The sequence below is a fragment of the Mytilus galloprovincialis genome, chromosome 7, assembly GCF_965363235.1.
Source record: "Mytilus galloprovincialis chromosome 7, xbMytGall1.hap1.1, whole genome shotgun sequence".
NCBI lineage: Eukaryota > Metazoa > Mollusca > Bivalvia > Mytilida > Mytilidae > Mytilus > Mytilus galloprovincialis.
The window spans coordinates 33,551,638-33,570,065 of record NC_134844.1 but is presented as its reverse complement, the minus strand read 5'-3'; the positions used below and the strand labels follow the sequence as shown (position 1 = coordinate 33,570,065).

Sequence of the window (18,428 nt, the reverse complement as noted above, 5' to 3'; positions counted from 1 at the left end):
AATCGCCAGTAGTTGTCTTGTGTAAGATATCTTAATATTTTTGGTTATTTGGAGAAGTCAGTATGATAAGAAATCTTTCAGTATGATGACAGATCTCTGCTGGTTTCTGTTTAAAAAGTAAAATAACAAACAAAAAAAGAAGCATAAGGAAAATTTTAAATGGTAAGTCTAAAATCAAAAGCTGAAACACGTCAAACAAATGGAAAACAACTGCTAAATTATTTAGTACAGGCATTTCCTTATGTAGAAAATGGTGGATTAAACCTGGTTTTATAGTTAGCTAAACCGCTCATCTGTATGATAGTCGCATACAATTCCATTAAATAGACAATATGATGTACAGTAGTTGTCGTTTGTTTATGTAATTTATACGTGTTTCTCGTTTCTCGTTTTTTTTTTATATAGATAAGACCGTTGGTTTTCCCGTTTGAATGGTTTTACACTAGTATTTTATGGGGCCCTTTATGGCTTGTTGTTCGTGATGAAGGCCGTACCTTGACCTATGATACTTTACTTTTATAAATTGTTATATGGATGGAGAGTTGTCTCATTGGCACTCATACCTGTACCACATCTTCCTATATCTAGTACATTTAATTATTCACGAATGTTTTTGAATCTGCAAAATGTTGATTTTACACATTGTATATGCTTGTTTTTTGTTACAGATTGCATTTGATTGTATTTTGATTATTTTGTTACGTTGGGTTGCTGCCTCATTGACATTTACCCAATGCTTATTTTATTCATAATCATAAAAGTGATAAATACATATGTACATCAATTAGAACTTGAGAAAGATAATACTAGTAACTATAGGATTTTGGATGTTAGGTTTGTTCCGTTCAGAAACGTGTTTATCCAACATTTAACTTTGTAAAAAAAAAAAAAAATATCGCTGTAAATTGGTAATAGTTATCAAAGGTACCAGGATTATAATTTAATATGCCAGACGTGCGTTTCATCTACATAAGACTCATCAGTGACGCTCATATCAAAATAGTTATAAAGCCAAACTAACAAGTACAAAGTTGAAGAACATTGAAGACCCAAAATTCCAAAAGGTTGTGCCAAATACGGATAAGGTAATTTATTCCTGGGAATACAAAAAGTTAAAACCACATAAGAATTTAACAAATGTATCACAACTTTTTGTTTTCGGCACACAAGCAGCAACATGAAGAGCTGTGAACAAAATACAAGTCATATATATAATATAATCAATGAAAACAGACAGCCATTTTCTGAAATAGATTGTTTTACTTGAAGAGCTTAGGGTCAAATCAAATCGTTAAGCGTGTTTTCTATACCCTTTCCCATATACAGTGTTCAATACTTTTTTTTTTTATATATAAAACAGTTTTCTATACCCTTTCCATACACTGAGTTTGATATACCCTTTTCGATATGTATAACGCAAAGCTGTCAAATAAGCGTTCATCGATGTTACTTCAACATGTTAATTTGACCTCTCGTTCGGTTATCTGCTACCTACCGACACTGAGCCGTTAGGGTTCATGTTATAAAAGATCTAGTATCTCATTTGGCTATGTACTATTTTTCTTTTGATAGTCATCATTTCTTATTTTAGGAACCAGTTCATTTTGTATATATTTTCTGACACTTTCTATTGAGTTAATCTTTTCGTGTTTGACATCTTTTCTGAATCCAGTGTCAAGTTGACGAATCTTTTTGTATGTACCCATTTTTTTACCCTGAATTCCTTGTTTCCACAATTCGTGAGAATATTTTGAACAATCTGTTCTCCAAATTTGTGACATAAAATCTGATGATACCGAATGAAATGTTTGAACTTTATCCGATTTAAACCAACAATCAAACTGAAATTTTGTATACGTGTTAAAAGTAGGAAGGTATGTCACTTTATATCCAAGATGATACAGACACATCCCAATATAAACATCTTCTAGCTGGAAAAAAGGCACATCTCGCGCTATCCGCACAATATCGTTGATGACATCTCGTCGCAATATGTAAGAAGGTCCTGCACAGAAAGCTGGGAAATTAGAATATGGATAAGTTTTGGGTGATATATAATATTTACTTGCTGGGTGTCGTATAGGTTGCCCGTTGAAATGACATTCTCCTCCGACATGCTGAAAGGGAACATTAGTTTGTAGTGATTTCAACAACTCCGGTGCATTAAGCCAGACATCGTCATCTATTTTAAGAACATATCTTGCGTTTCTGCAATTTTGAGATATCCAGTTAAAGCCATTTAAAGTTTTTAAAGTCAAATTCAGGTATGCATCTGTAAAATTGAATTTTAAAATATCACGAAAGTGTTTATTTTCATCCTTCATCATTGTATTTTCTCGAATATCGTTGCTGTTCCCAATAACAAACAAAAAACGCAGATGGGGATTCTGACGTCTGAAGGGTTTGAGATATGTATTCCTTATAGTTATTCTTCTATTAATGTTTGAAGGTGAAGAAAATATAAGTACAAATAGGTGAAATTTTCCAAGGTCACAAACATTGTTACTTATGGTTACGACATGTTGGAAGTTGAAACATTTTTCACATTTTGGCCTTTTAGAAAAGTCTGGAAAATTTATGTTTATCAACTGGTACTGTTGTGATAGGTCTACAAGAGATATTTCAGTAAAGTTTTGCCTCCCGTTGCACTTGTTTCTCTGTATGATATCAAAGAAAGGCGGCGGTATTTGATGGTAAGTAAACACGTCATCCGATTTGTAGTAACATTCATGTCTGTATCCATCATTTTTATGGAACTTTGGGTTATGTGTAACGGTATAATTCAATGTCTGTATACATAAACCTATAAAAACGTCTTCTATATGTAAAAAAGGTAGATAATCAGCCACAATACTAACGTCTTCTGTAGTTTGCATGGTCATTATATAAGATGGACCGTTACAATATGGCGGGAATTTTTCGCCTTGGTATTCTTGCTCTGATACAAAATGTTTGTGTTGTGTTTCTCTCACCGGTTCAGCATCGTTGTAACAAAACCCTCCTATATAATTGATGAAGGGAGATGATTCAGATGCGCGTAATAAAGCACCTGTATTTATCCAAACGTCATCGTCAACTTTCAGAACAAAACGCGCATGCTCACAATTCCATACTGCCCATTTGAATGCCATTACCGATTTTATTGTTAAGTTCTCGTAACTGTCGAAGAAATCGAATTTCACAATGTCATTATAAAAATCACTTTCTTGCTTAATATATTCTTCCATCCTTGGATCCTCCGTTTTACCAAGCACAAACACATGTTTTAAAGGTTTCTTTCTAAGATCAGTCAGGTATGTATTCCGGATAGTCTTACGCTGTATCACATTTGTGGGTGTACTCATAATCATAATTAATATCTGAAGCTTGTTGTCTGGCATGTACAGACATCTTCCCGTATTCAACAGTGTTTTGAAATCAAACTTCTTACAGCCTATACAATCGGTGATTCCTAAAGTATTCAACACTTCCGTTTTCCGGGCATTCCTTTTTTCGTTGTTTTGTAAATATTCGTCAACTATGGCTATAATGGTGTCCTTATCGTCCACTTCTCGTTCTTTGTTGATGTTTTCCTTGTCAATTAAGACAACCAAATTCTGATTTTCTACAATTTCATTTGGCATCCTTGTTAAAAACATAGTTGGCAAGATGACACACAGCCATTGTATCACAAGAAAGCCTAAAATCAGCCATAATAAGTGTTTTTCAGTAATGGCCATTTCTATATTTAAACATTATTTGTTTTAAGTTTTACAAATAAAGGTCCTACTTTTTAAACCATTGTACATTTGGCTATTTAAATACGGTACATACAGCGAGAAATTACATCAATCGGTGAACAAAACCATTAAACTATGTATATATACCGTATTATAACGGCTATTTGTTTGTGTACTACTGTGTTCTGTGATCCGAAATATAGATTTAACTTTTCAATAGGAATATTTTGTTCGTATATACTCGAATAACCGAGTCGGTCAAAGTCCTTTCGAGGATTAATCGGAGGAGATCGAAATATATTGCATGGATGGTTTATTAGTATATCGTCTCAACAAAAGGCTCATTGTCGAAGGCCACACAGCACATCAATAAGTGCTTGCGCTGCCGGGACTCATTTGCAAGCATACCACACATCTATATGTATACGTACATTGTGAAAAAGTTCAAGCTGATAGATGTATGTAACGAATACCTTTGATATCGTAGGTTCTTTGGATGAATTTGCACGATGATTTCATAGGATTTTTTTTTATGCCCCACCTACGATAGTAGAGGGGCATTATGTTTTCTGGTCTGTACGTCCGTTCGTCCGTCCGTCCGTCCGTTCGTCCGTCCGTCTGTCTGTTCGTTCGTCCGTCTGTCCCGCTTCAGGTTAAAGTTTTTGGTCAAGGTAGTTTTTGATGAAGTTGAAGTCCAATCAACTTGAAACTTAGTATACATGTGCCCTATGATATGATCTTTCTAATTTAAATGCCAAATTAGAGTTTTGACCCCAATTTTACGGTTCACTGAACATAGAAAATGATAGTGCAAATTTCAGGTTAAAGTTTTTGGTCAAGGTAGTTTTTGATAAAGTAGAAGTCCAATCAACTTGAAACTTAGTATACATGTTCCCTTTGATAAGATCATTCTAATTTTAATGCCAAATTAGAGAATTTATTCTAATTTCACGGTCCACTAAACATAGAAAATGATAGTGCGAGTGGGGCATCCGTGTACTGTGGACACATTCTTGTTATTTCTATTATTTGCTTGTTATTTGTTTTTATTATAATGTTTTTGCCTTAATTTGAAGAATGTAGCTGTTTGTTTAGAATTAAGAGAAAAGTTAAAAAAAAAAAAAAAAAAAAAAAAAAAAAAAACAACCAAAAGAGGCCATGGGTTATAATTTAGGTAAATGACACAACATATAGCTGCAATCTGTAAAAGTTATATTTGACTCCTTGTTTCAAAACAGAAATAAATCATTGTGGTTGTATGGGTTTACCATTAAAGACATATTAAGCACATAACTGCACGATGGCTAATGTTCTCATTCTGCTTTAATACATTTTGTTGAACTCCTGTATTGGAGAACTTTTTGGCAAGATTTTGCAAGACAAACTTAACTGAATATAACAGAATGTATTGAAATGGCCGTTATTCGACTATGTCATCTACATAAATGGAAACAGTAACTACTTTAGAGGACTTTAAACTTAAACTGTCGAAGTTTTATGACTTATATTTTTCCTATTCACTAATTTTCGACTACTAATATACCATCATTTTCCCCCATACATTCAAATATCGAAACCTTTTATGTTATTTTCTTTAGTTTTCAAAGTTAATAGCCATTCATTGGAAAAACTAGCAAAATTTCTCGATGGTCAAATAAGAAACGATTTTCTTTTGTTTGCATTCGACAAGTAAAAAACACCATCAAACTCTATATTTTATATGAAATATCGAATCTTTCTAAAAGCCCTTATAGTCCAGAGTGTTGTGTTGTCAATCAATAGGCATTACTCAATACGTATATATGCGTAGTTGAAACACTTCTATCTAAACAACAGAAGATCACAAAGAAATATCAAATATAATAAGTGATACACATCTTTAAACTCTATCTTCGTAGTGTTCCTATGTTACAATTATCATTTCCGCGAGTAAACAATTTTTGTTTCAAAGCAATGTCGTCAGGCAGAACGTTTAATCTATTAATTAAGACAGTCTTTACTCTGAGTATTTTTAAGAGAGTCAGTAGTTATAAAAAGGAAACGATTTAGAGTCCACAAAACAAGATTAATATTAGAATGTTCACTGCTAAGAAATTTTGCTGAGCATCATATTCAATGAACTATGGGCTCTCTTTTCAAGAAGGAAAGTGTTTATGGACAATTACGCCCACAAGATATGACAAAAGTTCCTTCATAATGAAATATTGCACTTACCGGTTAAGTTAATCTGCAAAAACAGTGTAATCAAATCATTACTATTTCTATAGGGAGTAGTTTTTAAATTTTAATTGATGTAATATAAACTTGCAAGGCAATACTAGAACAGATTTTGATTTTGAATATTATAAGTCATCTGTAAAATTTTGTCTTTTAAGGCGTTCTTGTAGATTTTCCAAACCATTTTCTAAATGGCATTATTAATAGCTTATGTCTTCAAACAGCAGTTTTCAAGATAATAGACAATGTAAGATAATAAAACAATATTGTTTAACCCCGCCGCATTTATGTCTGTCCCAAATCAAGAACCTCTAGCCTTTTTGAATCTTATATGTATGTTGTTGTTTTTTTTTTTTAGATTTGGTTCATTTGTAATGTGTATGTTAAGTAAACGAGCACTAGCACAGATAAGTTGAACATAAACTTTAAAAACATATCAAAACAGAAAGGCATGCTATAGATAACTTTGAATCTTTTGCGATGTATAAAGATGAGAGAAATGCCGATGGAAATAAAAAGATGTAAAATATAGTTTCTCCCTATCATCAATGTTAATGTCACTTGGTTTTCGACCGTCATCAAGGCCATTTATTATTGAGGAAAACAGATAGTAATCACCAAAAAGACCTTGAAGTAAATAAACCCAATGCATTAACTGATAAGAAACAAACGTAATCAAATGGCTCAAAGCTACCTAAAGCTATATAAATATAAGGGAAATATCATATATTATAAACGTGACAAATCTAGCTCGGATTTCCAAACCTTCTTAGAGTAATATTATTCAGACAGACACTTTTGTGCAAACTGTAAAATATAACCATTTTCAACTGTTTAGACTAGCTAACTGAGATAATGCTGAAAACTGACTGATGATCGTTCACCTAATCTGACCCAGTCAATTGATAACCTGAGAGCGCCAAGAAATGGTCTTGTCTACGCTGTTAAGATAATGATTCTAAGTAGAACGACATATCATTGTTCCTTCTATAATTTTAAAAAACCTAAATGTTCCTTAAAACACATCTCTGTTTTCTCTGAATAGAGATTTACAAATAAGTAGTTAGTACACAGGGGCGTGTTTTTTTGTTCTTCGGTAGTGAGCCAGAAGAGGTCCATTTCTATTTTTTTGCATTGGGAAGATCTTCTGGCTCTCTTCCACCTCTTCTTTTTAAATAGGTGGTTTAGACAGCAGAAGCACAAAACAAACATGGCGTCGTTTAGTCTAAATGACATTCATAAATTAATGAATGAAGATATACTTGAATGTGAGCTTTGTTATAAACGTTTTTATGGTATGACAGCCTTTGTAGGACATATCTGTAGGACGATAAGCTGGATGAATATAAGAACTACACGGACAGTAACAGTTAAGGGACAACTATTTGAAATTCTAGAGATGGAATTTTGATTCTTCTTTAGGTACAGAAAACCATCAACGTTTTGAAGATTACTTTCCGGCGTATGCCTGATTGAGGTTGCTAGTTTATTTCAATTTTTCTTTTATTTATTAAACTTTACAATTTTATTGAACTTTTAATTTTTTACATTTTTTTTATTATATTTTCATTAGTGATTAACGCTAATTTCAATACTCATGATTGGGCTAGTAGTCATTTTAAATCAATAGATGAGGAATGAAAAAGGAAAGAGGACATCATTATTCATTTTAATTTGTCGCTAATCATGCCTATTTTTGTTTTGCTCTTACCAGGCAACCATATTCATAAACGAAAATCTCCTGTCCCCCATCCCAACAAATAAATAAATATCAGATGTTTTTTTCTTATCTAACACAAGTTTAAATTGATGCTAATTTTTAACGCCCAGTGACAAATATTTCATGCATGTTCAGGAAAACACGAGAGAAAAAGTCGGGTATATAATATTAAAACGAAGAGATGTGATATGATTGCTGATGACGCAACTATCATAATATGAAGTAGTTGATGGAAGCAATAATAGGAAACCGTAAGGCCTTCAACAATAAATTAAACCCGATACTGTAAAGCCGTTTATAAAACGCCATGAAAGTGTGAAACAATTCAAACGATAAAACTAATATGGTCTAATTATACAAAACAAAACAATTTGAAAAAATACCAAATATGAGTTGAGACATGAACCAACGACAAACACTAAACTACATACTCCTGACTTGGGACAGGTTCATAAAGAATATGGCAGAAGTTGATCATATAAAAACGAAGATGTGGTATGGTTGCCAATGAGACAACTCTTCACAAGAGACCAAATGATACAAAAATTAACAGCCATAGGTCACCCGACCATATGGCTTTTAACAATAAGCAAAGCCAATACAACATAGTGAGCTATAAAAGCCCCCGAAATCACAAATGTAAAACAATTCAAAGGAGAAAACTAACGGCCTAATTAATGTATAAAATAAAGTGAACGAAAAACAAAGAAGTAACACAGCAACAAACGGCAACCACCGAGTTCCTGTCCCAAGTCAGTAGCCTGTAAGTCACTGACTTACAGGCTACTAACTTGGGACAGGCACATACATACAGAATGTGGTGGGATTAAACATAGTAGCGGGATCCCAACCATTTCGTAACCAGGGACAGTGATTTAACAGTACAACAACTAGTTTGTGAGAGCTCGATCCTCCTCGAAGCTGAAACAGTAGTGTAGCAGTACCATATAAGAACAACCTGTGCAAATCAGTTGCAATTAACTGAAAAGGTCGGTACGAGATACTCAAAAGAAACCGGCCAACTGACATAAGACCATAGACTCAAAACATCAAACTAAGAGTATTTGCAATTACTGGAAGTGTTCAAAGCTAGTTGCAACTAGTTCTAAAATAAATCTTGTTCTCCCAGACTGAAGTATCAATCAGTACACAACCAACTGATAAAATTTATTAAAAAGAAAAGTATAGGAAACGTCTGGTTTACGTTGCATACTAACATATGGATCGGTATATAATGAAAGCATTTGAAAAGTGGTAGTCCGAAGGTTTTGTCCATCGAAATTTTGCATTAGAAATAATAGTTAGGACCGGATAAGATTTTCTTCAAGGACCGGTACCACCAGAAAAAAATGATTTTGAGAACTTTCTGAAAGCTTTGCTTTATACAAAAATAATCCAGTTCGGTTACTTTAAAAAATAAATAGATAGACTAAGATGTCCTTTTTGTAAATTTATCCGAGTCATTTTCCAGACAAATATTAACGAATTCTTGTGCAGGATAAGATTATTCTTAAAAATCAAATAGTGGGGGATAAAGCCTGATTTGTTTAGCAACATTGAATTGAAGAAAAGCATAAAGAAAATTGTAACGAACAGAGTACAATTTTACAGTCCTTCTACTCTACATGGTCTACTGTACTGGACGTATCTTAATTTTCTAAAAAAAAATCGTAAACTTAATTCAATTCATCCTACATAACAAGAACCTGCTGTATTCGACGGCAATTTAATTTTTTATTTTATTGATCTTCCGTAGAATATCTCCAGAAGAGGTCCAGATTCATTTTTTTGAACTCTTCAACAGAAGACATTCTGGTGATGTACAGAAGAGACCAATAAAACACGCCCCAGATTAAATATTTGATTATATATAGTCTCACAACAAACAATCTCACCATGGACGAACACTATAGTCGTATAAATGAAAATATTTCAACGCCTCAATGTTTTGCAGCATCACAACAAATATTCTAAAAGCAGATGTGCCATTCATAGGTTCATTCAACAGCCGTGCTCTATGGTCATTCAACCCGACCATAGAGCACGGCTGTTGTCTGCTCTATGGTCATTCAACCCGACCATAGAGCACGGCTGTTGTCTGCTCTATGGTCATTCAACCCGACCATAGAGCACGGCTGTTGTCTGCTCTATGGTCATTCAACCCGACCATAAAGCACGGCTGTTGTCTGCTCTATGGTCGGGTTCTGGTCGCTTTGACAAATTCCCCGTTTCGTTTCTCAATTTTAGTGTATATTTAAGATTTTGATATAAAAAGAATTTTAAATGAGTATGTGAGAAACCTGATGCTTTATCAATAAAGGTAATAACGACGTATGACAAAGTTTTTTCCCCTTCGTATTTAATTATTACAAAAGGTTTGGCAAACATTTTTCCTTCTTTATATCAGTTTTCAAGCATATCAAATAACATTAACTTATAGTTATTTAATTCTCTGAATAATGAAATATCAGGTTTTTATTTGTATTGGTTTTGTCAGAGACATATATACACATGTGTATATATGTCTCTGGTTTTGTTCATCACGTATAGTTGTTATTTGATATTTAAACAAAAGTGTAACAAATTTTATTTGATATTGCGTGATTCTGAACATTTTCGTGTTAAATTCAATGTTTTCATTTTCTTGTGTTCGCAAGACTGGTTAATTATTGTACAATAGAATTTATTGCTAGCTAATGCCTATAAGGTCAATTTATTTACTGACAATACCATTTCTTTAGAAAATCAAGTCAGGTGTTAAAATGACATTCAAATTTAATCTGACAATCTTCAAATATTTAATGATGTAAGTCAGTCGGTAGTTTTCCATAGTCATTTTACGACACAGAAATAAGATAAATATTATAATAGGGTATTAGCTTGATGAAATATTTGTTATAATCATGGTTTGTTTACAAACACGAACACTGACTTCACTCTCCAAACCCCTTTAAAATTGTTTTAAGCTAATTTTTATTTTAAAGTTTGTATGAAATGCATCATACAAACATGTAGACATTCAAAATGAAATTGCGCGAAAGGACAAGGTACGATAAGGCCTGTTTTTGGCCCCCTATTTTCTCATTTTTCAAATTCTGTTTTGGAAAGCTACTTATTATGGTAAAATATTCCCTGAGGTTTAAAGTTTGTTTGGATGAACTTCAAAACCACTAATTTTAGCATCTGGGTCAGGTGAGGGAATATTTTAACGTGATAAGTAGCTTTCCAAAACAAAACAAGAAAATGAGAAAACAGTGTGGGGGAGAGGGGGGTGTTGCGGGCAAAAACGTACCTTATCTTACCTTGTCCTTTCTCAGTACAATGTTTAATTATGTGTGTGTATTAATCCCCTCCCCTTCATTTTTATTTAACCATAGTTTTATGATCGTTTACAAGTGACTTCTTAAATCTTAAAACTAGTGAAACACTGTTTTTTGAAAATGCATAGCTGTTTTCAAAAATAAATAAAGTTTTAACATTTATTTCGTGAAAAGCTTTCTACATTTGTGAATATACTTTTTATTATGAATATTTCAATGTCACCATTGAAAGCTGATATGACCTTTTAATAGGATTTCTTTATTAGAATAGTGCCTTTAAATTCTTCCTATATACAGTGGAGCATTGTATGGCTCCGTACAAATATTTGCTTTAAAAGACCTATAAATGTGAAATATAGATATACTTATGTCATTCATTTGCAAATTATAATTCATAAACATAAGAGAAGTGTACTTTATGATTTTTTGTCAACTCCATGTTTATTACACACCTGCTGTTAACAGATTTATCATTTTCATCTAAAATTTGAAAGTTTTTAAACTTATAGAAAACCAGTTTGACTGACCTCCGTGGGCGACATAGTAACACTATATATACCGATATAGTAACAGTCGAGTACATTTAGCTACGCAGTTGAGTATACATTTAGCTACGGCGATCTGACATAGAAGGTTATAACTTGAAGGTCTTCGGTAAAAAATAAAAATGATGAAGCTGACTATTGTAGTGGTTCTTTTTCTCGGTGCAGCAACAGGATATTCATTGAATCATGTAAGAAATCAAGAGGAACCCATGGTACACCAAAAGGCAAATGTTGCTAAAAGGACTGGTAAGTATGCTATGATTATAGGGATATGATACAATTTTAAAAGCAGTTTTCTAAAATAGTACCAGAGACATATGATATAATTGTATCATATATCTCTGACAGTACCAATGCTAGAAAAGATGCAAAAATAAATTATTATCTTATACTTTATTTGAATAATTGTTAATAAAAAGTAGGATTTGTATTAAATATTGAACTTTTTTATGTGGAGTAATATTTTTTTAAAGTAATTTGCAACTTAATTAAAAGTATTGTTGATCGGAGCATTCTACAAACAATTTTCATTCAATTTTGATCTGGTGGCAAAATTGAACCGATAAGTTGCAAGCAGTCGATGGAATTTTAGTGGCACATTGTTGCAATAAAAAACATATATGTGTGAAATAACATTTACAGAATTTTTCTGAAATGCATGGCAAATTTTATTCAATCTTGGCATGAATGATGTTTGGAAAGGTTTTATTTTACAAACGATATATGTTTTTTTCTTATTGTATTCTGTTTAAACAAACAAAATGAAAACTACAAGCAACCACTGTTTTTTTTTTTCAAAGTACCAACAATCTTAGACTTAAAGAGAAATGTTTTGAAATTTAGTAGGAATCGTGATTGTACGGAGCCCCGGTAGGGACATGCAAAGAAAACAAATTATATTGTGTGCGCACAAAATAATATATTGTGCGTACAATTTAAATATATTGTGCGCACAACTTAAATATATTAAATAGACCCAGGGTTGCGTTCAATATCGTAGAGGCTATATAGGGCTACGTAGATTTATGACTATTGAATTTGTAGCTAGCCTAGCTGCTACACTGATATTGCCCATGATAGCAGCTAGGCTAGCTACTCGTTCAGTTGACAAAAATCTACGTAGCACTACATAGCCGTTACGATATTGAACGCAACCCTGGCAGATAGTGTTACTAGTATATATGCTCTCTTGTACGGAGACACATTTAGGATCTCTCAAAAAGATAATTCGAATCGATATCTCGAATTAAATCTTAATCACGAAATTATAGAATTTGGTATCACGAATTAAGTTCACGAATGTCTGTAATTTGATATCACATTTATTTTGTAATTCGGGGTTACTGATTAAGATTGTGAAAACAGATCAAATTGAATTTGCTGTCCATTTTTTTTTTTATAATTCGTTATCGTACTAACGAATGTAAAAACCGTTATAACTAATTCCAGAAATTCTTAATCACAAATTTAATCTGTTAGGGCGAATTAATTCGTTATTTTTAACGTTATTTTTAATTAAAATTTAGGTAAAGGGACTGGAAGGTCCTAAATTGGCTTCCGTACTCTGGCATCTCTAGTTTACTTTTATATTTTTTTTTTATCTGAAAGAATAACTATAGTTACCTTAAATTCGTGTTTATTACCCCAAATATATTTTTGGACAAATTGAAATAAAACCACTGGACAAGTCTAAATAACGAGTAAGTTTGGCAATGAACCCCCCCCACCCCCCCCCATCCCCCCGGCCTGAATCTGGAACTTAGAATATTGATACAGAATATGTTAGTAGGAGGACAGAAATTTATTCAATTCACAAATGTATCAGTACAAGAGTGCACACGCTGAAATGTCTCGCCTTCTTTACTAATCATTGATATTATGTTGATTGTCCTAAATATAAAGCTTTATTACAACTGTCACATAAACTCAACATTAACCAAAATAACTAAACATTGGCCAATGAACCATGAAAATGAGGTCAATGTCAGATGAACCATGCCAGGCAGACATGTACAGCTAACGATTCTTCCATACAACAAATATAGTTGATCTATTGCTTATAAATTAAGAAAAACAGACCAAAACACAAGTACTAAACACTGAGCAATGAATCGTGAAAATGAGGTCAAGGTCAAATAAAACCTGTGCGACTGACATATAGATCATAAAATATTTCCATACAGTATTGGAAAAATAGACCAAAACTCAAAAACTTAACTCTAACCACTGAACCATAAAAATGAGGTCAAGGTCAGATGACACCTGTCAGCTAGACATGTACACCTTACAATCATTCCATACACCAAATATAGCAGACCTATTGCATACAGTATAAGAAAAACAGACCAAAAACACAAAAACTTAACTATAACCACTAAACCATGACAAGGAGGTCAAGATCAGATGACACCTGCCAGTTGGACATGTACACCTTACAGTCCTTCCATACACCGAATATACTAGACCTATTGCTTACAGTATCTGAGATATAGACTTGACCACCAAAACTTAACCTTTTTCACTGATCCATGACATGAGGTTGAGGTCAAGTAAAAACTGTCTGACGGGCATTAGGACCTTGCAAGGTACGCACATACCAAATATAGTTATTCTTTTACTTATAATAAGAGAGAATTTAACATTACAAAAAATCTGAACTTTTTCTTCAAGTAGTCACTGAACCATTAAAATGAGGTCAAGGACATTGGACATGTGACTGACGGAAAGTTCGTAACATGAGGCATCTTTTTTCAAAGTATGAAGCATCCAGGTCTTCCACCTTCTAAAATATAAAGCTTTTAAGAAGTTAGCTAACACCGCCGCCGCCGCCACCGCCCCCGCCGGATCACTATCCTTATGTCGAGCAAAAGTTGCAGGCTCGACAATAATATACCTCTATCCATATAGTGTTAAAGTGTTTCCAAATATTTAAACTTGCTTAAACAAGCTTCACAAGTTGTCAAAGTATTTTTAGGGCGTTCTTGGTTATTTTCTTTTCATTTTAGATTCCTGTACGCGTGATGATGTGATGCAGCCAGTTGCCTGCCATGGTATGGATACAACCATGGAAATTTGCACTAGTTCAACCTATTCACAACTTCGCGACATGTGCTGCAATTATTGTGCTGGAAAAGGTAAATGTTTTGATAATAATATAACCAAAGAATATGTACATGACAAAAAATCAGTACATGCATAGCAGAAAAAAAACACACACACACACATTCACAAAAAGCAGGAACAGCGCTTTGATTGCTGTTCTTCATCCAAAGGACACAACGAGCCTTTAACACGGAGCAAACAATATCTCACCTCAATGCAAGGAATGTTTTATCGGCAAGAATTTCAAGTACCTGTCTTTGTAAAAATTATTAGACATGTGCTCTAAACCTGTTTCATTGTACCATGTGACTTTACTCATTTAAATAACTCTGGTCATGTGTGCATGCTTTTGTATTTCTCATTGAATACAGAAAGCTCAGTAATCACATGACCAGAGTTATTTAAATGAGTAAAGTCACATGGTACAATGAAACAGGTTTAGAGCACATGTCTAATGTTTTTGTTTTGAATGGAAGGCTGTTACACTACTCATACGTACTCCATTGAGTATTTTATATTAAAATAAATTGAAGTAACATAGAGACCTAATGAGTAACTTTCTTGATTATAGGTTTAAAATTATGATATTCATAGTCAGAGTTCGTATATATCATACATTAACATACATGAAGAAAAAAAATATTTATCTTTAAAAATGAATTTTTAAGAATTATTTTTTGAAGATTTATAGAAGTCAAACGGACTATAATGAAGACCAGGATATTAATGTTTCACAAATAAAACAAAAATGTTATCCCTTCCCTCGTATGTTTACACTTAGGCCTCTTTTGTGAACTCTATTTTCTCTGTTGCCTTAAATATCTTTCAAGTATCAAAGATTGGTATTTGGAATTGTTTGCTGGGATTTAACATATATCATACTTTATTGTTTGTTGTTCATGCTATATATGTGGATGCAGTAGAATGTGTCCCCATGCTGGTGGTGTATGTATGCCCTTATAAATGGTTTTACAATAGAATTTGTTTTGGGCATTAATAGCTTGCTGTTCGGTATGAGCCAAGGTTGTTGAAGTATTGAAGACCGTACCTTGACCTACAATGGTTTACTTTTATAAATTGTGACTTGGATGGAGAATTGTCTCATTTGCACTCATACCACATCTTCCTATATCTATTTATAACTTAAGAATAATATACTTTACAAAAGACAACATCTAAGCGTTTTTTACACAGGCACTTGTCTCAGATTTTCCCCCCTATATATATATATATATAAGTCTGAAAATTACTCCAAACAGTGTTAGAGTTAGATTTTCTATTGACAATTTTTTGTTCGTCCCTCAGCGGGATTCGAACTCACACCTTTGATACACTACAGCACCAATCGCTTAGCCTCATGTCCAGCGCTCTAGACCACTCGACCACATCCGCTATATAAAAATATAACTTCAATAGTCGTAGTGTTACCTTGTCACGGAAGGCTAATCTAGAGATAGACATGAGACACGTGTTTTTTTTTTTTTTTTTTTTTTTTTTAAGCGTGTGTAGATGTTATATATATATATATATATATATATATTAAGGTATGTAGGGGGGATTCTGAGACAAGTGCCTGTCAGTGTTATATTAAAGTATGCAGGGGGGATCTGAGACAAGTGCCTGTGGAGAGAAGGCTGTAGATACCTTGGAATATAAACAGTTATAACATAGTAAAAGACAGACAGACAAGGTCATATTACAAACGGAAGCAAGGATAAGGGATGCAGTACCGAAAAACAAGAATGTATTTCCATTACATATTCATAAATAAACAAAAGTGACTGTAGCATAGAATTAAAAACTCAAAATAATTCAGCTGTTCCGAAAAAATAAACAGGTATTTCTGTGCATGCATTCATTGTGGTATATTCTATGGTGTATGCAGACACACATTGATTTAATACAGGTAAAGAAAAGTGGCTGTTATGTCAGTATTTGTAAAATAATGATTTTTCTTTCCATCCCAATTAATGATTTTTCTTCTGTTTTTCAGAAACAAGGGAGATTGTTGCCTTGTTGAAAAAGATGTTAGCTGAGGATGAGACAAAAGAATAAATAAACACAAACTGTAAAATCAACAAACTGTTCACATGTAACCTCTAGATATACATGTAATTGTTTTCTATATTTGACACCACTTATTTGTTTTAATATTAAATATTTTTCATTTATTTTTGTCTATATGCACTAAATGGCAAGTTGCGGCGTTAAAAATGCAGTATGCGCAATTATACTATAAATCCATTAATCTGGGTTTTTGGGAGGGATAGTGGCAAATTTATATATGTTATTTCATTTTCTTTCTGTCAAACTTTTTTTCATGTTTGCAATCTCAAATGCAATCAGTTATACATTATAAGTCAGAAAATTCCTTTGATTTGACTCCAACTTGAGACTCCTAAATGTAGTAAGCAAATCCGAGTCTCATTACTTGATTCGTACATAAGAAACATAGGCGCAGAAATGATAATATAGACTTACCTCAAACCATGGAATTATCTTTTATCCTACCTCCTATACATTTCTAAGAATATGATTGGTTAAAAGCGTCCGCCAAGAGACCGTGTATATTTCATATTAGGTTAGTAGGGAGGCGTGGCTTATCAGAAATGATATATAGACTTGCCTCAAACCATGGAAGTATTATATTGACTCAAACCAATTGAGTTATAATGAAGATTAAGTAATCATGAGGAAAATGTCTAAATTAAAATTCATGCTAGAAAGCAAAATAGAAAACTATGGTTAAATACATTGAGTTCGTCTTTCTAACTTCGTTCGTTTGAGAAAACTACAAGGACATTAGCTCTTTGTATAAGGCTCTTCAGAATCTGAAACAAATCTTGAGAGTTAATGACAGTAAATATCAGATACTAGTAGTTTGATTACACACTGCCTTTACTGTGATACCTACAAGTGAGAGGTTAAGCTAGATATAAAACTAGGTTTAAGCAAACATTTTATATATACATGTAGATGGAGAGTTGTCTCAATGGCACTCATATCACATCTTCGTAAGGAAATGCCTGTTCAATGCCAGGAATATGACAGTTGTTTTCGGCTTTCGTTTGATGTGTATGAGCTTTTGATCTGTAATCAATAAGGAAGTTCAGTATTTTAGTTGATTTACTTATAAGAAGTTATCTTATTATATAAAGGCAAAGTAATGTAATGGTTTTGGTCAAATTGAATTAACAGACAACCATATACTACCGTGTTGTACACGAAATGCATTTGGAAAATGAAAAAAATACTGATGTTTGAAAAGTTCTCCATACGAGATTGTCTTGTAATTTTACTGAAGTTGTCGTGTTTTAATAAACCAAATAAATACAACAGCAGTTTATACATATATTTTAATTGGTTTGCGAAATTATACCTTACGTACCAAAATGAGCCTTTTTGGTTTATGACTGCATACAAAGGACAATGACAATATGTATTTTAAATTATATATGTCATGGTAAGTATAGGGAGATAGAACAGTTCATGAGAGAAAACGAATGGTATACCAGCAAAGATAAACAAATTCAAGGGGCGATATTCAATGGTGTACATGACATGTGATAGATCAAGAAATAATGTATTGACAATTTAAAATTTTATTTTAACCTCAAATGTTTTGTAAGATTTTGAATTTAAAGATAACATTTGCATAACAGAGACATCCTATTAAAACTGTTTTAAGTATTGAAAAGATCTTCCCTTTGTATTCTAAACCGAATAAAAAATTAAAAAAAGATAGTTATAAACACGCAGTCCCTATATTTTTTTTCTTTATAGATATATTTAAACGGGTCAATGT

The 18,428-nt window shown here is 32.9% G+C and overlaps 1 protein-coding gene and 1 long non-coding RNA gene across 2 annotated transcripts; one reads left to right on the top strand and one right to left on the bottom strand.

Annotated features, from left to right (window-relative positions):
* Window positions 1-1,125: 1,125 nt before the first annotated feature.
* LOC143082824 (uncharacterized) lies at window positions 1,126-3,825 on the bottom strand. Its single transcript, XM_076258695.1, has one exon. The coding sequence runs from the start codon at window positions 3,717-3,719 to the stop codon at window positions 1,548-1,550; it is 2,172 nt and encodes a 723-aa protein (XP_076114810.1). The 5' UTR covers window positions 3,720-3,825; the 3' UTR covers window positions 1,126-1,547.
* Window positions 3,826-11,512: 7,687 nt separating this feature from the next.
* LOC143082822 (uncharacterized) lies at window positions 11,513-16,794 on the top strand. The gene is made up of 3 exons (XR_012980480.1): window positions 11,513-11,767; window positions 14,527-14,655; window positions 16,617-16,794. It is a non-coding gene; the product is annotated as an uncharacterized LOC143082822 (long non-coding RNA).
* Window positions 16,795-18,428: the final 1,634 nt, after the last annotated feature.

Coding starts and splice junctions, on each gene's coding strand:
- LOC143082824 (XM_076258695.1), bottom strand. CDS start 3,719: ATGGCCATTACTGAAAAACACTTATTATGGCTGATTTTAGGCTTTCTT.